Below are 19,437 nucleotides of genomic sequence, written 5' to 3'. Positions count from 1 at the left end.
AATGCAGCCAAAAATACAGAATACAACTGGCATATTAAAAAATGTGTGTGTGTGTGTGTGTGTGTGTGTGTGTGCGTGCGTGCGTGCGTGGGTGTGTGCGTGCATGTGCAGAATCCAGCTGACTGTCGTTGATGAGCTTGCTTATGGTCATCTGTATCAGTCAGGGGACACTTAAAGGGGTGATGATGTGATGCCATCTCAGTGTTTGGGTGTTATCTCCCGCGAGATCGGGACGTAGTAACACAGGGCATCCACCAGGGTCCACCCTTAAGTACACAGTTTGCAGCTTTCCTCTGGGGCGAGAGGAACCGTTGGTTTGACAAACCGAGGAAAGCTGCATCCATTATTCACATAAATTTAGATTAAACAGAATCCCATTAGACAGCCTGTAGTAAGTATGATTTATATGTAGAATTCTTGTCCAGAATCAACCATGTGATGCTTTTTTATTAATGCATATTGTTATTATTACTGTCTTTTGATGTTCTGCAGCATTATAGCATTCACAGTATATATAATCATCTTTTTTGTTTATGAAATGAAAGTCATACCCGACAGGATTAATTTTATATGTTTGTTCTATTTTTTCATGCTGAAAGATGTGATCCGATCTCCATAGTCCTTGCTTCCCAGGTGGTCTCAGACACAGCCCTCCTCCAGGGTGACCAATATTGACGGTGTTTATGCTCTGCGACGTCCACAATGTTTAGCTTCTGTGATAAAGTCAACGCTCTTGCCTAAACGGAAGTCAATGAGACTGACTGAAACTAATTATTCTAAAGCCTAAATTAATATAAAAATAATTTAAGTGGAATATCTTAAAAATTAAAACAAATAAAATAATGGATAGTAGCGAGCGATTCCAAGCTAATATGAACATTTTAAAAGTGGAATGGAGTCTCTTGGTGACCAATTGTGAAAGGAAAAGGGTCTCAACATTTGTTGAGAATAATAAAAAAATAAAGAATGAAAGAAAGAAGAAAGCCTAACAATAGTCGAGCGCTGCTTGCAGCACTCACCAAATAATTACATTTCAACAATCAATAAAACCATTCAGTTTCTTGTAGTTATAATAAGATGTATACACGTAGATTTTCCATTGTATCGTTATATCCACAAAGAGACAAATCAGGGGTTTCATTGTTCATTTAGCTTCATCTCACACATCCAGTAAAACATATGTCCGTGGCAGCGTCCATCATACCACGTATGTGTTGCATCTCTGCCCGGGTAGAAAGCAGCACAGTTCTCATCCTCCCTGTTCGGTTCCCCATCGATCCAGTAGCTGGATTTAAGATAAGAAAATACGACGGCATCGGTACACAATTGTAGCAAGAAGGCAAATTGTATTGTATTCTAAAATAGAGAAACTCGACAATGTAAATGTAACATCTATCTAACAACGTAAATCAAAACAACAGAGTGGGCGAGGGGGGCTCTTACAACGGTGGTTGGAGGGTAACGTTGTTAGTCCACACCCATCTGTTGTCCTCAGAGATCTCCGTCAAGCCCATCCAAAACCCACTCGCCCACCAACCGGATGTGTTTATTTTTGGGACGTTGTCGTTCAACATGTCCTGCATAAAGAGGGCATACATGTACGATAACTTCCATGAGGTTCACTTCCAAACGACAGATCGATGCAAAGAGGTTCCCGAGGTAGCAGGTCTACTGTGGTTCAATAACACTATAAACTCAACCCACAGACACCATGGTGGCCTCACCTGCTCCTCCCAGCTCTCTATCACCACGAGTTCTGCCTTTCGACTGATGCAGTCCTGCCTGCTATCTGGCCAGTTTTTCTTGATCGGTTGGTTCGTTAGAACGTTGGAAAAGAAGTAACAGCTTGTATTTAGGAGAACCCAGCCTTCCTGGCAACGACCGCAGGACTTTCCTGTTTCAATGACACACCGATCGAATAAAAACATAGAAAACACAATTCAACAAATCAACGCATCAACATCAGGGGATACATACTGAATCGAATTCTCTACTTCCATCTCACCCATGTGCTGATCAGCAGCGAGTAGTTTGTCCTTCTCCGCACGAGCCCTGTTAATGTGGCTCTGGGAGCCATCGTTGAGGCTGGTCTGCTTCTCCAACTGCTTTTTGAGGGCGTCATGCTTTGACACCTCCAGCCTCAAGGCCAACTCAGCCGCCTTCGTAGCTTTGACCACTTCGCTGTGGTTTTCCCGGAGGTAGTTGAGCTCCAGGATGTAGGGAAGGTGTTCTGAACTCTGCAGAGGTTGCAGGTATACATCCTGGGTCTTGCTACCTGGTTGACATTTCAATCTCATTAAATCATGTAAGTGTGAAGGGGCTTATTGTGACCCCAAGCATACACACAAACTACCCCTTTTTATATTAAGTTGGTGTCATTGTATAATAACTGCAGGATTCTTTAGTATTTTTGTGAGTTGCCACAAAGAGTGGAACATATCAATGGGAAATGCTAATGGCTAAATGGACAACTTTAGGTTAACTGGCCAATATAAACTATTAACATTTTCTTGCCATGACAATAAACAATACAATCCCATACATTTGTTGTCGGGTCCACTTTTGGCTTGTACTCACAGTAAATCCCCAGAACCACAGCAGTCACCAGCAGCACAACATTTAGCAGTCCCAGAACTGGGATAACAAATCGTGACCTATGTACTGTAGACATAGCACATTCAAGTTAAAACATGCAATACAATTCAACCGCACACGATTCAAGTGTCTGTTTCAGCAAGCATAAAATAAACATATACATTCTATTTGTAACATTGGTAGTATAATTATATAATATAAAATAATAACATCATTATTATTATATATACAGAGATATGATTGATTCTGTGCGTTTCTTGAAAATGTGTCGAACATAGGCCAATAAGAGAAATCAGAATAAACTCAAATCTGATAGAGGAATATTTATGTAAATACGTGCCTACCTTGGTCAAGCAGATTGGAAACCCGTGAGGGGCCATCTCTCATGTAGTTATTTTGAGAAAACATAACTTTGTAGACTTTAGTTTGTACACATGCTCCGCACTTGACTCTGAATTCACTATTTCAGAACAGGCAGGCTTTTTCTCCTTTTTATCTGTTAGCAGTGGTCGGGGTGGTGTTGGGGTTAGGGTAGGGTAGGGGGTGGGGGATTACACAAGGTCCTGTTTGTTTTGTGTGAAGATACTAATGTGTCAATTCCATGTCGGATGAAAGGTCTTTCATAGTGATGCTTGAAAGGATAGTTACACAACGAGTATTGAGCATTAGCCTTATTACAAGAAAAACAAATAACATTGTATTGATGTTGCAGTTAGACATTATTTCATCGTCCCCATCAGGAAAGGTTTGTTGATACAACGTGACCAATGCACCACAATGCACCACAGTAGTTCCAATGTAGCCAAAAATACAGAATACAACTTGCATGTTTAAAAATCCACAGGTGTGTGTGTGTGTGTGTGTGTGTGTGTGTGTGTGTGTGTGTGTGTGTGTGTGTGTGTGTGTGTGTGTGTGTGTGTGTGTGTGTGTGTGTGTGTGTCTGTGTGTGTGTGTGGTGTGTGTGTGTGTGGTGTGGCAAACCGTCCCCAACCCCTCGGGCTGGACGGCCCAGGGGAGAGGATGTGGAGGGCGTGTGTACCGCCCATACCCAGCAGACGGAGCCAGAGGACGTCCTTTTCGTCACACTAATTGGCGAGATAGGGAACACCTGCGGCCGGGAACGAGGAGAGAGAGGTACCCTTTAAAAAGCGCAGTCACCTGTCCCTAAAGAGTTCGAGCCGGGAGAAACCGGAGTACCCCAGAACACCCACAGGGACGGGCAGCCACCAGCCAACACCAGCCCTTTCCTCCACGGGGATAGACAGCCACCAGCCAGGTGGAGCGTCGGAGCCACCTGGGTGGAGTGTTGCAAGGAGCACTGCTCCAGTGTTATTCAGATACATTATCTTTATTTTCAATAAGGCAACATTGGTTTAGTGAGAAAACGGTCCCTTCAATAAAGGGACCATCATTAAATTATAAGAGTGTCGCCCAGTGACTCCAAACCAGTATCCAATTGTATTACTAAACTGGAAACATATAAGACAGACCTCTTTTTATGGTATTTTAGTGCTCCCTCTATTTCTTATGAATATTCATTTACAGAAATTATATTTTAAAAAATCAACAGCTTCTATGCCATGTGACCCAGTGACCAAACCAGTACACAAAAAGCATCACAATGTCAACCCCGTCTGACAGTTTATATTCCCTATGTTGACTTTAAGTCTGTATTGCTTGGCCTGAGATATCCAGGAAGGGACGAGATGAAACTTTGGACTATTAGACATATAGGCCTGCTATGACGGAGGCTGAGGTAACCTGCTTTTTTGTCTCTCTTATCTCCATAAATCACCTATTACAGTAAAAGTAAATAAATATCGCATATTGCAAAATATTTTCCATAATTATTGTATTTACAATATAGTACTTTTTTTACCAATAAAACGTATAGATGATTTTAGTTTCCACTGTATCGTCACTAGTGGGCGTTGTTTCAGCACAACCTGTTGATGGTCTCTCCGAGCAGCTCCTGTAACGTCAGAGTGTTTCCGGGTCTGAGCATGGAAATAGAAACCATGGACGCCGTTGCTTTGGACGTCTTTTCTTCTGCTACTTTGTCTTCACCGTGTTCGTCATCAGAAAAGTGATTTAATTTCTGACTCGTTGTTCTGCTTACGGGTTGCTGTCGTATGCGTATTAGCACGTAGGGGCGGGTTTCTTGAAGGAGTCGGACTTAACGCACACAGTGTCATGCTTATTGAGAAAGATGAGCCCGAGTGTTTTGCGTGCGACTCCCTCACTGCGGGGGCAACCCTGCCACACGATTTAATCTTTATGCTATCAACGATTAACAAACATATTCTTTCAATAGTTTCTACTTTGTCTGCGTAATGCCTAATCAACCATCCTTTAGGCCTATTACAGATATGTAAACGCAACAGAAGTGTTTATAGCTGTGTTACTTACAAAAAAGAACAGGTCTAGTGTCCTGTTGTCCCCATATTAATAGCCATCAGAATGTCCCTCGACGAGTATGAAAGGCATTACGCGTCGCTCAACTCGGACCTGGGCGGCGAGTCAGTGGCCAGCGGGCGGTCCGCGTCGGGGACGTTTAGTGGTGAGGAAGAAAAGTTGCATTACATTCCAATCCGGATTCTTGGGAGAGGGGCGTTTGGTGAAGCGACCCTCTACAGGAGGACAGAGGTAAGCGTAACTCCAATCATGGTCTTTTTTTACCCGTTGAATTTCCTACGCATTGCTCATGCCATTCAAACTGTGGTTAAAATATCTGCTCTAAGTGGCTCCTAGTTCCCATATATATATATATTTTTTTAATTCTTGCCCTTTTGGCCCTGTGTTCACCTATGGTATTCACACTGTGCTGAACATCGCAGGACAACTCGCTTGTCGTGTGGAAGGAGGTGGAGCTGAACTGCCTCTCGGAGAAAGAGCGCCGAGATGTGATGAACGAGATCAGCATCCTCTCTATCCTGCAGCACAACAACATCATCGCCTACTTTAATCACTTCATGGACAAGGACACCTTGTTCATTGAGTTGGAATACTGCAATGGTAAAACGGTGGTAACTCGCTAGATAATAGATTACTTTATTAATCTCTGAAGGGAAATATGCTGGATTTCTTTGGGATTAGTGTGAAATGAGTCTTGCTTCTAAAAAGTTCCTGGTTATTTGTTCCCAGGGGGAAATCTGTATGATAAAATCAACCAACAGAAGGGGGAGCTTTTCACAGAGGAGGTATGCAACGATGCAGAACACTAGTATCTAAAGTGTATCGTTAATTAAACACATGTAATAATAATAATAATAATAATAATACAATGTTGTCGCTTAGATGGTAATCTGGTTCCTGTACCAAATTGCCTCAGCTGTAGCCCACATTCACAAGGCTGGGATCCTACACAGGTAAAGGCTTCCACTGGCTTCACTCTTTACAGTTTTTTACTGTTAAACATGATCCACCTCATTGTAAAAACAGTGCGTCCTTTCTGATTACTTTGCAGAGATATCAAAACGTTAAACATTTTCCTGACCAAGACAACCCTGATCAAACTGGGGGATTATGGCCTGGCAAAGAAGCTGGACTCCCAGTTTGCCATGGCTGAGACGGTAAGTGAACCATTCATCAACTCGTGACGGACGATCACATTTGGTTTGCCTGCATCTCAGTCCAAGAGTGTTGACGGTTTTGCCCCGTTGTTGTACATGCAGTGCGTGGGTACACCGTATTACATGTCCCCGGAACTGTGCCAAGGAGTCAAGTACGACTTCAAATCAGACATCTGGGCCATGGGCTGTGTCATCTTCGAGGTGTTAACACTGACCCGAACCTTTGACGCCACAGTGAGTCTGCTTGTTCGGTAACTAATCCATCCTATATTAACTGCTGGGACTTTGTTCAAATTGGAGCCAACGTGTTGTTTTTGTTTTTTAACGCTGTAAATCCAGAACCCTTTGAACTTGTGCGTGAAAATAGTCCAGGGCAACTGGACTATGGACGTGGACGACAAGGTGTACTCTCCTGAGCTGATCCGGCTGGTGTACGAGTGTCTGGACCAGGTGAGGGGAAGGTCAAAGGGTCGTGGTCGTCATACTGAGCTGGTGATGGGTAGGAACGCCTCACGAGCCACTGTGTGATCCTTGTGATCTCGTTGTGCTCCAGGATCCGGTGAAGCGACCCTCGGCCGACCAGATCCTAGACCAGCCAGTCGTCTCCTGTTCCAGACAGTAAGTCTGCAGGAAGGCTAAAGCTAATGATGGTTTATCATTGGTTAAAGCCCATGGTGTTGTTGATGTTTGTTCTGTGTGCCATTGAAACCAGAAAGTCTTGCTTCAGTTCAACGCATGCCTCTTGTTTCTTCAGGGAGCTCGAGGAACGAGTGGCCTTGCTCAACTCAGCGATGAAGAAGCCAAAGTGAGTGGTGTTCTTCTTGGGGTGCATGTCCTGCGCCCGGGCTGGGTGTCCATGCCCGTAGCCAGCTATGAGGTCACGAGGTCCGGACCTCTGTCATTCTTGTAGAGATCTATATAAACTGAAGCCTCCCCCCCCCCCCCCCCCCCACCTACTAGTTTTCAAATCCTGGCTACGGCCCTGTGTGTGTCGCGTTGACATTTATCTCTTACCACCTCTTCACTATCTACTCCGTGATGTCATGTTCTAACGGGCGGTCGTGTGACGCCTCCTCAGGCTCAGCAACGTGACGGAGAGCCCCGTCGCCGTGGTGACCACGCGCTACAGGGAGGTGTACTGCTGGGGCGGGGGGAAGTTCACGCCCCAGAAGCTAGACACCTTCAAGGGGGGCAACAGTGCCCAGCAGGTTTGCGCCGGAGAGAACCACTTCGCCGTGGTAACGGTGGAGAAGGAGCTCTACACCTGGGCGGTGAGCGGCGTTGATGATTCACACAGACGTAACGCACATGCATTTCACACACACACACGCATGTCACATACACATGCATTTCACACACACACACACACACACGTTACACACACGCACGTCTCACACATACGTCACACACACACACACACACACACACACACATGTCTCACGCACACATTTCACACACACGTCTCACACACGTCACGCACACATACACACACACACGCATATAACACACACATCCCGCACAAACAAACGCATCACAAACACACGTGTCGCACACACACGTCATACACACCTTACACAAGTGTCCCACCCACACACAGACACACACCAGTACGTATCGCAGTGCTTTGTGACCGAGCCGCGGCCCCGCCCCTCCCCTTTCAGAACGTCCAGGGCGGGGCCAAGATGGTGGGCCAGCTGGGCCACGGGGACCAGTCGTCCTACCGCCAGCCCAAGAAGGTGGACTGTCTCCAGGGCAAGGCCATCCGCCAGGTGGCCTGCGGCGCCGACTTCACCGCCTGCGTGACGGGTGCGTTGGCGGGACGAGTACAGTGACCTTTACCTTCAAGGCATTTAGCAGACGCTCAAGTCCGAAGCGACTTACAATAAGTTAATTATTTAGTAGAAGATAAAAAGATATTTATCGCTGTCGGTACAGTAAGGGATGTTCATAGAAACAAGTGCCAAGCACTAACAATCGCTGGGTTAACCCATTCCCCGTATACAACAAAGATAGCCATGATACGATGCTACACAATGCTACGTACTATTTTTTTTTTAGTGCCAGGATGTACAACATAAAATACGTGCGTACATTAAGTGCCGGGGGGGGGAGGCTATGCAGAGTCTGGATGACCAAGTTTGAGGCTAAGGTTGATGTGAAACGCCGTAGCTCGCGGTGAGGTGCCCTCCCTTGTGACCCGCTGCTGAACTGGGACCTGCTCTCTGCCCCCAGACGAGGACCAGATGTACATGTTTGGCTCGGACTACTACGGCTGCCTGGGCGTGGAGAACGAGCGGGGCCCCCAGGCGCTGGAGCCCGTGCTGCTGGAGTTCTTCGAGGAGCGGCCCGTCCGCCAGGTGTCGTGCGGGGACAACCACGTGGTGGTGCTGACCCAGCGCGGGGACATCTACTCCTGGGGATGCGGGGAGCACGGTAAGCCCCTCTGGCGGCTCTTCCTTCGTGGACGCCGGGGATAGGAGTTGCGGCTTGCAAGCGTATCGTTAGCCTCTTAGCATGATGAAAATCCACCAAAGAAACGCCTAACACACTCTTAAAACAAGTGGTAATCCAAACAGTTTTCCCCCAAACAAGATCGATTCTCGTTTTTAACTTCACGGATCAACCGAAAACCAGAAATCGATGAAACTGTAATAGATTAACACTTCTCGTAAATGTGTTATTTATGTTGGGTTTTATTTGATTGAAAGAATGCGGTTCAAATTTCAGTCAACACCAGATAAACCGAGATTAGAGTTCGGTTAGATATCACAATTTGGGCAAAATATGACTTCGGCAATTATGCTATGATGCTAACGATGTGGATTTATTAGAATATCCATATGTGTGATTATAGGTATATCCACATGTAGGTGTAACATGTCCAACGATACCACTGCCATGCATGGGGTCAGCATTGGTACTGAGTTATAATCCGGTATTTGTGGACATACCCAACATTGGGGCGGGAGTTAAAGGTGCAGTATTTGACGTTGACACAACGTTAACGTTCACAATACTTTCCAGAAGGTTGCCTCCGCAGACCCCTCCCCCCCAGACTGAAGCACACGGGCTGCCAGGTTAGGATTAGGATTATTTTTTATTGCCATTTATGCAGAACCTAATAGGAATTTATCTATAGTGCAACAGGACAAGGACAGTGATGTTCAAGACATAAAAGGACAATCAGGGCAACGGGTGATGAAATAAATAACACTAGGTTCAGGTTTAGCCCACTGAACAAACACAGGCGCATGGCACGCCAAGTGCAACATTATATTTATAGACGAGCAACGTTTATCTATTTCGAAAATGACAAGCAAAGAGAAGTCCTGAGATGTAGATCGATAAGCTCATGTATACGTCTGCAATAAAACATGTTATTGCAGACGTAGACGCAGCTCTGGTAATGGAGCTGATTTGAAAGAGGACGATACTAAAGGAGAGCATACTGGCTATAGCGTTGTTGTTGGATTAGCCAGTTTTTTTAATTATCATGTTTCCGTATCTCTGGTCACATATCGTGGTAATTTTATGATTTTTTTACACTAAATGTGTTACAAACTGTACATTTTTTAAGAGGTTAAGGACAGTATGTAATCTCAAATGGGTATTTAACAACATGAAACTGACTTTTCCTCTTAAACCACGTCATCCTTTTACAGTAGTCTAATGTCTCTGTGTGTTTGTACATTATGTTCAAACCATGATTAATATTGATAGCAGCGAGCATTCCCCTCAAGTACTATCAAGTGCTCTGGTAAATCAATCCTGGAGGAGCAATGAGCATGAGACAAGCCTCATGTTTACATACAATTTTCGAGCAGCTGTGTTGATCTCTGTTTGCAGGACGCCTGGGCTTAGACTGTGAGGATGACTTCTCTTCTCCTATGCAAGTAAGTTTAAATTTTTTTTTTTTATTATTGAATGTACTTAGCATCACCTCCTATCCCCTCCAATCCAATTTCACATTGATTAGATACATTCATTAAATTAATTATCTTTTTTTTTAACAGATCCAAATGTTCAAACTGCATCCAAAAATAAAAGTACCCATGTCTAATTCTTCCAGGTGGAGATGCCTAAAGGAGCAATCATGTGCTCTGTGTCCTGCGGCAGCGATGGGACCTTCTTCCTGACCGAGGCTGGGAAGGTGCTGGCCTGCGGGAACAACGAGTTCAACAAGCTGGGTCTGAACCAGGGCATCTCCGGCCTCAAGAACCATCGCGGAGAGGTGATTACATTTACATTTGACATGCACATTACATTTACTTTAACCCAAAGCGACTTACAATAAGTACATTTGTCAGAACAAAGAGTAAGAAACAATGTATGGCTGTCGGTACAGTAAGGGTGTTTATAGAACCAAGTGCAAAGTGGGAGGGGGGGGGAGCCTATACATAGTCTAGCTGAGCTCTGAACAAGTGAGTCTTGAGTCTTTAGCAGAACATTCATTCAAAAGACCCCACCAAACATGACCCACAAATATCTCCACCAGGCCAGCCAGAGCATCCCGTACACCACCACGCTCACCCTGGTGAAGCAGCTGTCCCGCTTCAAGATCCAGCTCATCTCTCAGGGGAAGACCCACGCGGCCGCCATTGACGGTACGAAAAAGACTTTAGCAAAAGAAGGCATGAGCTCTGCAATATTCGATAGCTGACCAAATGCTGCCATGCTCCAAGGCGTTAACATGCGTGTGTTGCACATGGGCAGAAAGGGGCCGTCTGATTACGTTTGGCTGCAACAAGTACGGCCAGTTGGGCGTGAAGGACTTCAAGAAGCACCAGGGGGTCCAGGTGTTGATGGGCCCCTTCGGGGGGAACCCTGTGACCAAAGTGTCCTGTGGGGACGGATTCACCATCGCTGCCACCGACGGTAAGATCCACAACTCTATTGGTTTTGGTTACAAAGAGGAAGTCAATATAAAGGCAGTTTGAGTTTTACCAAATCAGTGTTTTTGGTTCGTCGGTTGTATTTGATACTATTTGGTTTCTTAATCACTACAATCCACACTTTTTGTAAAAATATTGGCCATCGTTTGTTTTGAGATTGCTCTGCTTTGCCTCCCACCGTCCAGACAATCAGATCTTTGCGTGGGGGAACGCGGGGAACGGGCGCCTGGGTATGCCAGCGGACAAGGGCTTCGGGTCGGAGGTGTGCCCCGCCCTGCCCAGGCCCATCTTCGGCTCCCTGCACCACGTGCCAGACCTCTCGTGCCGGGCGTGGCATACCATCCTCATCAGGGGTCGGTATTCAGACCTTATGTCCTCCCCCGTACGGTCGTACATACATTTACGTTCACATTAAGGGCATGTAGCAGACGCTTTAATCCAAAGCGACTTAAAATAAGTACCTCTGTCAGAAGAAGGTGAAACAATATATCGCTGTCGGTACAATAAGGTTGTAGGTTCTAGGTTAACCAATTCGCCATATAAAACAAAGATAGCTAGGATAAGCTGCTACACAATGCTGAGTAAAAATGTTTAAGGGCAAGGACGTACAACATACTATAAGTGCATAAGAAGGGTCGGCGGGTAATGGGGGGGGTGGCTATAGAGTCTAGGTGAACCATTTTGCGGAAGCCAGTGAGCGAGTCATCAGCTCACCAACATACACCAGCTAGGTATAGATGACACTGCCTCATTGTTTCGCTTCTCTCCCCTTCCACAGAACGAGTGCTCAACTCAAAGACCATCCGCTCCAACAGCAGCGGCCTCTCGTTCGGTAACACTGCGCCCGATTTTGGTTTTGTTTTGTTCGTCACTTTATGTGACCCATCACTTCATGGGCTCGGTCTGATGTGTGTGTTTGTGTCTGTCTCTGCACAGCCCCCAGCCCGACGGCGTCGTCCTCCACCCTGGACCTGGACCTGCAGGGCTCCGAGACGTGCGTCCGGGAGCGCGGCCTGGGCGGCACGCTGGAGGCCAACGCGGAGGAGTGCGTGACGGGCACCTCGGTGCTGTCGGCGCAGAGCCAGACCGGGGACAGCTCCTGCCCCCCCTGGCTCCTAAAGGTGCCCCCCCTCAATCCCCATCCCCCCCTTCCCCCCGCCACCCTTCATCCAGCTCATGTGGCTCAGGAGGTGGAGCCGGTTGGCTGGTCATTGGAGGGGGACTAGTTCGATCCCCGGCTCTTCCTAGCAGAGTGTCGAGGTGTCTCTGAGCTGGCTGTCTGCTTGCATGGATGACACCGCCGTCGGTGTGTGAATGTCTGCATGAATGGGTGAATGTAAGGCAATGTTGTGAAGTGCTTTGAGTGGTTAGGAAAGGGCTTTATAAATGAAGTCCATTTACCATTTCCTTATCTCAAGCGATGAGGAGGAGGACATGACCCTGACCTCTTTCCTCTTGTGGTCCCTAGGAGCTCCAGGATGCAGAGTTCATCCCCATGCCGGACCTCTCCCTGGGCCTGGCGTCCGACGGCCCCTCGAACTACTCGGAGAGCGTGACTCTTCCTTACGAGCAGCTGCAGGAGCTGACGGCCGCCGCCGCCGCCGTCACCATCGCCGAGAAAGGCCTCTCGGTAAGACCTGGCCTGGGTCAGCTGGAGGGGCTCTGCTCTGGAGGGGCTCTGCTCTGGGGGGGCTCTCCTCTCTCCTCTCTCCACTCTCCTCTGGAGGGGCTCTCCTCTCTCCTCTCCCCTCTCTCCTCTCTCCTCTCTCCTCTGGAGGGGCTCTCCTCTCTCCTCTCTCCTCTCTCATCTGGGGGGGCTCTCCTCTCTCCTCTCCCCTCTCTCCTCTGAGGGGGCTCTCCTCCCTCCTCTCTCCTCTCTCCTCTGAGGGGGCTCTCCTCTCACCTCTCTCCTCTCTCCTCTGGGGGGGCTCTCCTCTCTCCTCTCTCCTCTCTCCTCTCTCCTCTCTCCTCTCTCCTCTCTCCTCTCTCCTCTGAGGGGGCTCTCCTCTCTCCTCTCTCCTCTCTCCTCTCTCCTCTCTCCTCTGGGGGGGCTCTCACGGTAGTCCGTCGGGTCATGTGTCCATTTGAGTTAGTTGTGTAGAAAGACATGTTCACACAATATAGTATTGTGTGTTGTACATCCTTGCACTTAAACATATTACTTTGCATTGTGTAGCTTCTTATCTTAGCTATCTTTGTTTTATACAAGGAATGGGTTAACCGAGCAGTTGTTAGTGCTTGGCCCTTGGTTCTATGAACATCCTAACTCTACCAACAGAGATATATTGTTATTTCTCTTTCTACTGACAAATGTACTTATTCTAAGTTGCTTCGGATAAAAGCGTCTGCTAAATGCCTTAAATGTAAATGTCAAATGTAAATGTATAGTATTATGACTTCAAATGGTTTGAAGTTCAACCGGTGGCGGCACTGAACAGATGGCAGACTGAACACATGCAATGAATATATGAATAAGATGATAATAATGATTGAACTTGCATGTAGTTGAGCCAAGTCTGCTTCTTTGGTGACGCCCACAGACCAAACGAGTGGGTTGTGATCATTTCAACGGGCTGGAGGGGGAGGACGTTGCAGACTGCAAGAAAGCAGATCCAGTACCGTACTGTGAAACCAGAGGTGATATTGCCCAGGTCTGTATCCCCGAACCGTCCCTCACCATGTGTGTCTTGTGCACCACAGAGTATTAGTCCATATGCTGGACCCAGCCTAGAACATTTTGGTAATTTGTGATTCTGGTGATTCTAGCTGCGGGAGACGGTGGCTCGCCAGGAGCTCAAGATCCAGACCCTGGAGAAACAGGTACACCAAGTTGTTGTTTCCTTCCCTCCTCGGGAAATCCACCTGCATGTGATTGACCTTTGACCCTGGCTAATCAGAGTGCTTTATTGTGTGGCCCGGCGGCTGACAGGTCAGCGACCAGCGCAAGGAGAACGAGAAGCTCTGGACGGCCATCGACCGGCTGGCATCACGGGACGCCGCGGCGGAGGTAACCAAGAGTAACGGGACGCCACCGTGATCACGTGATCCGAACCTCCGGAGGCTGAGGAAGCACCACTCGGGAGACGCTTCATGTCCGTCTGACCTGAGCACACGAGTGGCAGGAGGCTGGCTAACCAATGAGGCTCTAGTTTATGAGCACATTATGGAAAGCATTTGCCTTGTACGCTAACAACATTTTATTTACCTTAATGCCTTAGACACACACGCGTGCATGCCTCACGTCATCCGAGTGGGTTGTAGTGGTGTATTGGGAGCCTTTCACAGACGGCTGTGTTGTTGCACACTGCACACACTGTACGACCTCTGATCTGGGCAAGGGCGTGGCACACTGGGATCATGGTGTTCATGTGAACCTTAAGGCTACATCAGATGACTAGGGCATCTGAGTCTTCGCTCAGGTAATGAAAGAAACTTTTCTGTTTCAAATTACACGGTTGGCTAAATGTGACGTCAACATTCGCAATGAAATGCCCTTTAGCGACACGATTATGGTTTATCTTGTTTGTTATTACTGGCTGTCGGCTAACAGCAGTTATATTGCTATCACAGCGCCGTTTTGGTTTCCCCCCCGTGTTTATTACAATAAGAAAGAGAAATAATCCAAGGAGTCTTTCTCCTGGATTTTCCACCAAATTGATAAATAATGTCTGTTTATGATTTGCTGGTCTAATTGACCTTGTTCAAATGCAGCACTGATACCTAATTGAAAGGCTCCTTGGTATATTCCCTTGCGAAATGTTTTTCCATAATCTAAAAGTCTGCCACTATAGCATGGGGCTTTATGTAACAGATATGTCTAATACCTAATGTTTCTAATTGCAAAAGATGGTGTTTAATCCGGAGGTCTGTTTGAGTTAGTCTCATGTCATGTTGACCATTTAATCTGGGTACAGCAAGGTCAATTTAATTACTAAGAACAATGAGAGTTAATGTGTCATCATGCAGCTTTAGCGCCAAATGATGGGATAACACCCAATATCTATGTCCACTAGTAGGGGATATGTGTTGTGTGAGGAAACCAAGGTAGTTAGACTCATTGTCATTAAATAATCTCATCATTTTCAGTGTACATGCATTGCCAGGGGTATCTTTTGCATACTCAAAAGATTTAACGAATACCCTTAACTCATGTTATAATTTATTTAAGTCTTTGCTCTTTGACATTTCTCAATTTGAATTATTCAAAATCAATTTGCAGACAACTAACTTTTAACAAACCTTTTTTTTACTTCTGTTGTTTAGTAGACTTGTGTTGTTTATTACACATGTTAACTTTTTAGCATCATTGTTAAAGTGCCGAAATACGTGTGTGGTCTTTGGTTTGCTACTGAACGGTTTCTTGTTCATTACGAGTGAAAATGTGTCCTCAACAAGCAATCCCACAAAAGCTTAAAGTGCCTTTGATAGCTCACCGATAGGTGCTGCAATTATGATTAGCATATATTTCATTTTTTAAAAAACGTGTTTTTCATCCTGAAAGAAACCCCTTCTGTTTTCCCTTTAAATAACGTTGTTGTGCTGTTACAGTGGACTGTTAAGTTCTTCCACGATCACACGTGTGTCATGCTTGTGAAAACAAATAAAAAACATGGATATATTTTGTAACATTTTGTTCTGTTTTTTTATTTCTGGGTAGAACTTTAAAATTCACACGCACACTTTTAATGCAACAAACCAGTCTTTAATGCACAATGTACAGCTTAATAGCGATGACGAGGAGGAGGAGGGCGGCTTCGGATGTTCTCGCACAAGGGTATGTGTCGCTCCGCCGATCGGGGGGCAAAGCGGCGGGAACAGTGAGGACATGTGACCTGCTCCAGACCCCCCTGGAGGTGCATGCTCCTATTGGCCGCCGGCTTTTGACCACTATTACTCTTCTTAACCTGGAAAAGAACAAACAAACACTCGAAATAAGCTTGAGAAGGTGGGTGCAGATATGAAACATCCATAATGCGTCAGATGAGATCACTACCTCAGAAGAGTCGGTCTCGCATCTGTGTTGCCTGAATTTCTCCATCTCCGTCCCTTGGATCCTGTGTTTAGAGGAGTCGTACGCTTTGCGTCGAGACTGGTGGAGCCTCTCGCAGATAGTCAGGTGTTTCTCCAGTCTTGCGGCTGCAAATTTTCTATCACAGTATTGGCAGGCAAGCAGCTGGAGGCTGGCTTCTGCCTTCTCCTCTGGGATTGGATCTTCCACTTGTGGCCTCCCGGACCGCTGGGGAGGGGGCCTTTCTCTACCGCCGTGACCTTCTACCGAGCGCCCTTGACCTTCTGCCGAGCGCCCGTGACCTTCTACCGAGCGCCCTTGACCTTCTGCCGAGCGCCCGTGACCTTCTGCCGAGCGCCCGTGACCTTCTGCCGAGCGCCCGTGACCTTCTGCAGAGCGCCCGTGACCTTCTGCAGAGCGCCCGTGACCTTCTGCAGAGCGCCCGTGACCTTCTGCCGAGTGCCTGTGCCCAGAACGCCTCTGGCCCACTTGCTCCTTCTCACCACGAGAGCCGTGACCCACCGCGGAGCTCCTCTCCCTCCCCTGCGGCTCTTCCTCTGTTTCGTTTGCTCTGGCCTGACCCCATTGGGACTCTCCTCTCGTTTTGGCCGATGAATGTACGCTGCTCCTTTTACCCCTTTCTTTATGGCCGGTCGATTCCATCACTGCCACGCCCTCGTCGGCCCACCTGCTGAGATGTTCGCTTGCTCCTGTTTTGTAGTCGCTGGGCTGCTCCGCTCTCCCTGGCCTCCTGGGTGGAAACTTCTCCACCCTTTTGCCCTCCTGTGTGTCCCACTTGTCCCTCTTTCCTTCCTGTGGATGGCCGGCCCTCCCTTCTGTCCTCAAGTCGGGATCCCTCCTCCGGCCTGGTTCTCTGCTCCCTGTCTCTGAAGACTCCCTGTCCTGTATGATGGCCGTCTTCCAAACCTGCGCTGTCCTCATCAGCTTCTCCTGAAGGATCAGCTGTTCGTTGTTTATGGCGTGGGCCTGGCGCCGTTGGTCATCAGGCAGCTGGTCGGGATCTCCCCACGGATGTCGGGATGTTTGGACCCCTGTGGCTCCGTGAGTGAGGCGATGGCGGCCCTCTGAGTGACCCGGTCTGGGGTTGACTGCTCTCTTGACGGAGACAGGCTTCAGTGGAATACCGTCAGGTACATCTTCATCCTTAGAGCTGACTGGGTTTTTCTTTGCAGAAGTACACTTCGTAAAAGTGGTGTGTCCAGGTTGCTGAGACTTTTCCGGTGTATATGGCTGATGCCTCTTTTCTTCACAGATCTTTTCTTTTTGTTTGCTGTCAAACATCTTGGGTTTGTTGATGCTTGAATGGTCCATGTTGCTGCTTGAACTTGGAACTTCCAGAGCGCTGCCTGCTGCTGACCTGGGTAATAATAGATGCAATCAGATGAAGAAAAAGCAATTGATTGATTCAAACAAACACAGACATGCAGAGTTTGCAACGATCACGAGAGGTAGATATCATTTGACACAGGGTTCTGCTGACCTTCAGCTGCAGATTCTTGTGGAACTAGATTATTTTATATACCTAGATATGGTGGCTATGATCATATATATAAATATTACATTTTATATTGTATCTTTCTTTAATTCGACTATTCAGTGTTAAGGAGTGTTAAAGTGATAACTTTGAAGAACTGCACCCACCGTTATATTTGGAGACTGGTCCGATTAGGATTTGCCCTGTTGTTATCCGTTGCCTAGAAACGTGATACTTAATAGCGCCCTGTGATTGGTCTATAACCCGAGAGTCACGTGACCTTTCCGCTTCCGGTGAAGTTAGATCGTTGTTGTTTTTGCACACCGGCGGGCTGTCAATGGTCAGACCCAACACTTTCAGGTTCCCCTAAAACCTTATCCTCTTGGTAAGATCAATCTTCGTTGTTGTTTTCCTCGCTTTACTCTTAGATTAATTGTGTTATTAAGTTATGAAGTTATTTGACTGAATGACTCACTGCACAGGTTTTTGAAGGCCGTGTTGCGTGGTGCGAGCATCACATGCACGAATCACTGAACACGGCATGTTTTCAATGCGTTTAAACATAATTATTCGGACTCATGTGGGAAACCAATAGCATGTTAGTCGTTCGAATCATTGTAATAAATCGTGATGCATAGCTCTCTGAAACAGGGAATCACTGATGCTCATATGCTCTCTGGTGATGAAACACATTCTTATGAGACACACATGTTCTGTACACTGACAATGAACCATTTAGGATTGTAATAAAGGGGTTGGCGTTTTATTAACCCCCACATGAAACAAAATGGCCTGCCACTCACTTTGCTTGGAAATTGTTCTAATGATCTTACTTACATGTCTAGTGTGAATAATTGAGTGGAATCTAGTGGAACAGACTTGGCAGAAAGGAAATATAACATTCATAAGTATGTTTTAATGAGTGTATAATTATGACATTGTTTTCCTTGTTTAGGCACACTATGTCGTGTGAAGACCTGCTTTCTGTGGATTATGAAGTGTTTGGTAGAGTGCAAGGTGTATTTTTTCGAAAGTTCACTCAGGTAAGTAAAAAGTACTGTACCATACCAAGTTATTGTTGCTGTAAGAAAAGCTCATGCATGACCGTCACATGTGCTGACATTGTCATCTCCCCCATATAAAAAATGTCCGAATATTTTCCTTAATTTAACATTCACACTATTCAGTCTTAAATTTGATCACTTTCTGGATTTCCTGGTGAATATCAATTGTTTCCCATTTTCAGGCAGAAGCGAAGAAGCTGGGCTTGGTTGGCTGGGTCAGGAACACGGAGGCAGGGACTGTTGAGGGACAGCTGCAAGGCCCCGGTAGCAAGGTGGCCGAGATGCAAAGCTGGCTGCGCACCACTGGCAGTCCACAGTCGAAGATCATCAAAGCAGAGTTCAAGAACGAGAAGATTATAAAATGTCTAGAGCATTCAACTTTTAAAGTAGTGCGCTCGTAGGGCCGTAGATATGTGATTTATTTATTAGTATATTTAAATGAATGGATTGCATCAAATGCGCGCATCCAACATGTTTATTTATTGAGTTATAAAGAGATAATGTAATTAACGGCTCTTCATTTGATAACAATGCTTCCCCTAATTGTATTCCCTTTTGAATAATGTGTGCATTACCAGAACATGATATTTTCCCTTGAATAGGCTACCTGTTCATCTTTCCCCCCTTAAAATGCACATCTCTCTTCAACAAGAATTATTAGACTTCTTAAAGTACCCCAATCATTCAATTAAAAATTGGCAACAACATGCAACATTTGATGGCTGTTGGTATCTTTAAGGTTAACAAGGTTAACATAATATTGTAAAAAAAAAAGCCAACCACTAGGAACGAGAACATCTGCGGTCACTCA

At 46.3% G+C, this 19,437-nt stretch overlaps 4 protein-coding genes across 5 annotated transcripts; 2 read left to right on the top strand and 2 right to left on the bottom strand.

Moving 5' to 3' along the window:
• Window positions 1–137: 137 nt before the first annotated feature.
• Window positions 138–3,097, bottom strand: LOC130382358 (CD209 antigen-like protein E). Its single transcript, XM_056590051.1, has 6 exons — window positions 2,940–3,097; window positions 2,578–2,661; window positions 2,006–2,275; window positions 1,725–1,894; window positions 1,444–1,577; window positions 138–1,285 (listed from the first exon to the last, which is right to left on the bottom strand). The coding sequence occupies exons 1-6, from the start codon at window positions 3,001–3,003 to the stop codon at window positions 1,138–1,140; spliced, it is 870 nt and encodes a 289-aa protein (XP_056446026.1). The 5' UTR covers window positions 3,004–3,097; the 3' UTR covers window positions 138–1,137.
• Window positions 3,098–4,512: 1,415 nt separating this feature from the next.
• LOC130382354 (serine/threonine-protein kinase Nek9) lies at window positions 4,513–15,695 on the top strand. The gene is made up of 23 exons (XM_056590046.1): window positions 4,513–5,241; window positions 5,433–5,610; window positions 5,740–5,795; window positions 5,893–5,963; window positions 6,062–6,167; window positions 6,270–6,401; window positions 6,507–6,617; window positions 6,721–6,785; window positions 6,922–6,972; window positions 7,246–7,438; window positions 7,829–7,973; window positions 8,400–8,600; window positions 10,014–10,060; window positions 10,237–10,398; window positions 10,663–10,771; window positions 10,881–11,042; window positions 11,245–11,412; window positions 11,838–11,891; window positions 11,996–12,180; window positions 12,528–12,689; window positions 13,600–13,710; window positions 13,826–13,879; window positions 13,989–15,695. The coding sequence occupies exons 1-23, from the start codon at window positions 5,056–5,058 to the stop codon at window positions 14,094–14,096; spliced, it is 2,817 nt and encodes a 938-aa protein (XP_056446021.1). The 5' UTR covers window positions 4,513–5,055; the 3' UTR covers window positions 14,097–15,695.
• LOC130382355 (filaggrin-2-like) lies at window positions 15,693–17,781 on the bottom strand. Of its 2 annotated transcripts, XM_056590047.1 has the most exons (3): window positions 17,730–17,781; window positions 16,053–17,445; window positions 15,693–15,963 (listed from the first exon to the last, which is right to left on the bottom strand). In XM_056590047.1, exons 2-3 carry the CDS (start codon window positions 17,397–17,399, stop codon window positions 15,781–15,783), a joined length of 1,530 nt encoding a protein of 509 aa, XP_056446022.1. In that variant the 5' UTR covers window positions 17,400–17,445; window positions 17,730–17,781; the 3' UTR covers window positions 15,693–15,780. The 2 variants fall into 2 exon arrangements, with proteins under 2 accessions (XP_056446022.1, XP_056446023.1); XM_056590048.1 differs by lacking the exon at window positions 17,730–17,781 and having other exon boundaries at window positions 16,053–17,497.
• A 62-nt stretch (window positions 17,782–17,843) lies between these two features.
• On the top strand, window positions 17,844–19,337 carry acyp1 (acylphosphatase 1, erythrocyte (common) type). The gene is made up of 3 exons (XM_056590250.1): window positions 17,844–17,947; window positions 18,518–18,605; window positions 18,809–19,337. The coding sequence occupies exons 2-3, from the start codon at window positions 18,525–18,527 to the stop codon at window positions 19,025–19,027; spliced, it is 300 nt and encodes a 99-aa protein (XP_056446225.1). The 5' UTR covers window positions 17,844–17,947; window positions 18,518–18,524; the 3' UTR covers window positions 19,028–19,337.
• Window positions 19,338–19,437: the final 100 nt, after the last annotated feature.

The sequence above is a fragment of the Gadus chalcogrammus genome, chromosome 5, assembly GCF_026213295.1.
Source record: "Gadus chalcogrammus isolate NIFS_2021 chromosome 5, NIFS_Gcha_1.0, whole genome shotgun sequence".
In the NCBI taxonomy this organism is placed as follows: domain Eukaryota; kingdom Metazoa; phylum Chordata; class Actinopteri; order Gadiformes; family Gadidae; genus Gadus; species Gadus chalcogrammus.
The sequence above is the reverse complement of the archived record's forward strand: the minus strand, read 5'-3'. Positions and strand labels throughout refer to the sequence as shown.

Excerpts from the sequence above, each read along its gene's own strand:
- LOC130382354 (XM_056590046.1), top strand. The coding sequence starts at position 5,056 with ATGTCCCTCGACGAGTATGAAAGGCATTACGCGTCGCTCAACTCGGAC. Across the intron at positions 6,618-6,720 it reads TGTACGAGTGTCTGGACCAG|GATCCGGTGAAGCGACCCTC; the intron begins GTGAGGGGAAGG and ends GTTGTGCTCCAG. Across the intron at positions 8,601-10,013 it reads CTGGGGATGCGGGGAGCACG|GACGCCTGGGCTTAGACTGT; the intron begins GTAAGCCCCTCT and ends CTCTGTTTGCAG.
- LOC130382358 (XM_056590051.1), bottom strand. The coding sequence starts at position 3,003 with ATGTTTTCTCAAAATAACTACATGAGAGATGGCCCCTCACGGGTTTCC. Across the intron at positions 2,276-2,577 it reads TGTGGTTCTGGGGATTTACT|GTAGCAAGACCCAGGATGTA; the intron begins GTGAGTACAAGC and ends AATGTCAACCAG. Across the intron at positions 1,286-1,443 it reads GTTACCCTCCAACCACCGTT|CTACTGGATCGATGGGGAAC; the intron begins GTAAGAGCCCCC and ends TCTTAAATCCAG.
- acyp1 (XM_056590250.1), top strand. The coding sequence starts at position 18,525 with ATGTCGTGTGAAGACCTGCTTTCTGTGGATTATGAAGTGTTTGGTAGA. Across the intron at positions 18,606-18,808 it reads TTTTTCGAAAGTTCACTCAG|GCAGAAGCGAAGAAGCTGGG; the intron begins GTAAGTAAAAAG and ends TCCCATTTTCAG.
- LOC130382355 (XM_056590047.1), bottom strand. The coding sequence starts at position 17,399 with ATGGACCATTCAAGCATCAACAAACCCAAGATGTTTGACAGCAAACAA. Across the intron at positions 15,964-16,052 it reads GCGAGACCGACTCTTCTGAG|GTTAAGAAGAGTAATAGTGG; the intron begins GTAGTGATCTCA and ends GTTCTTTTCCAG.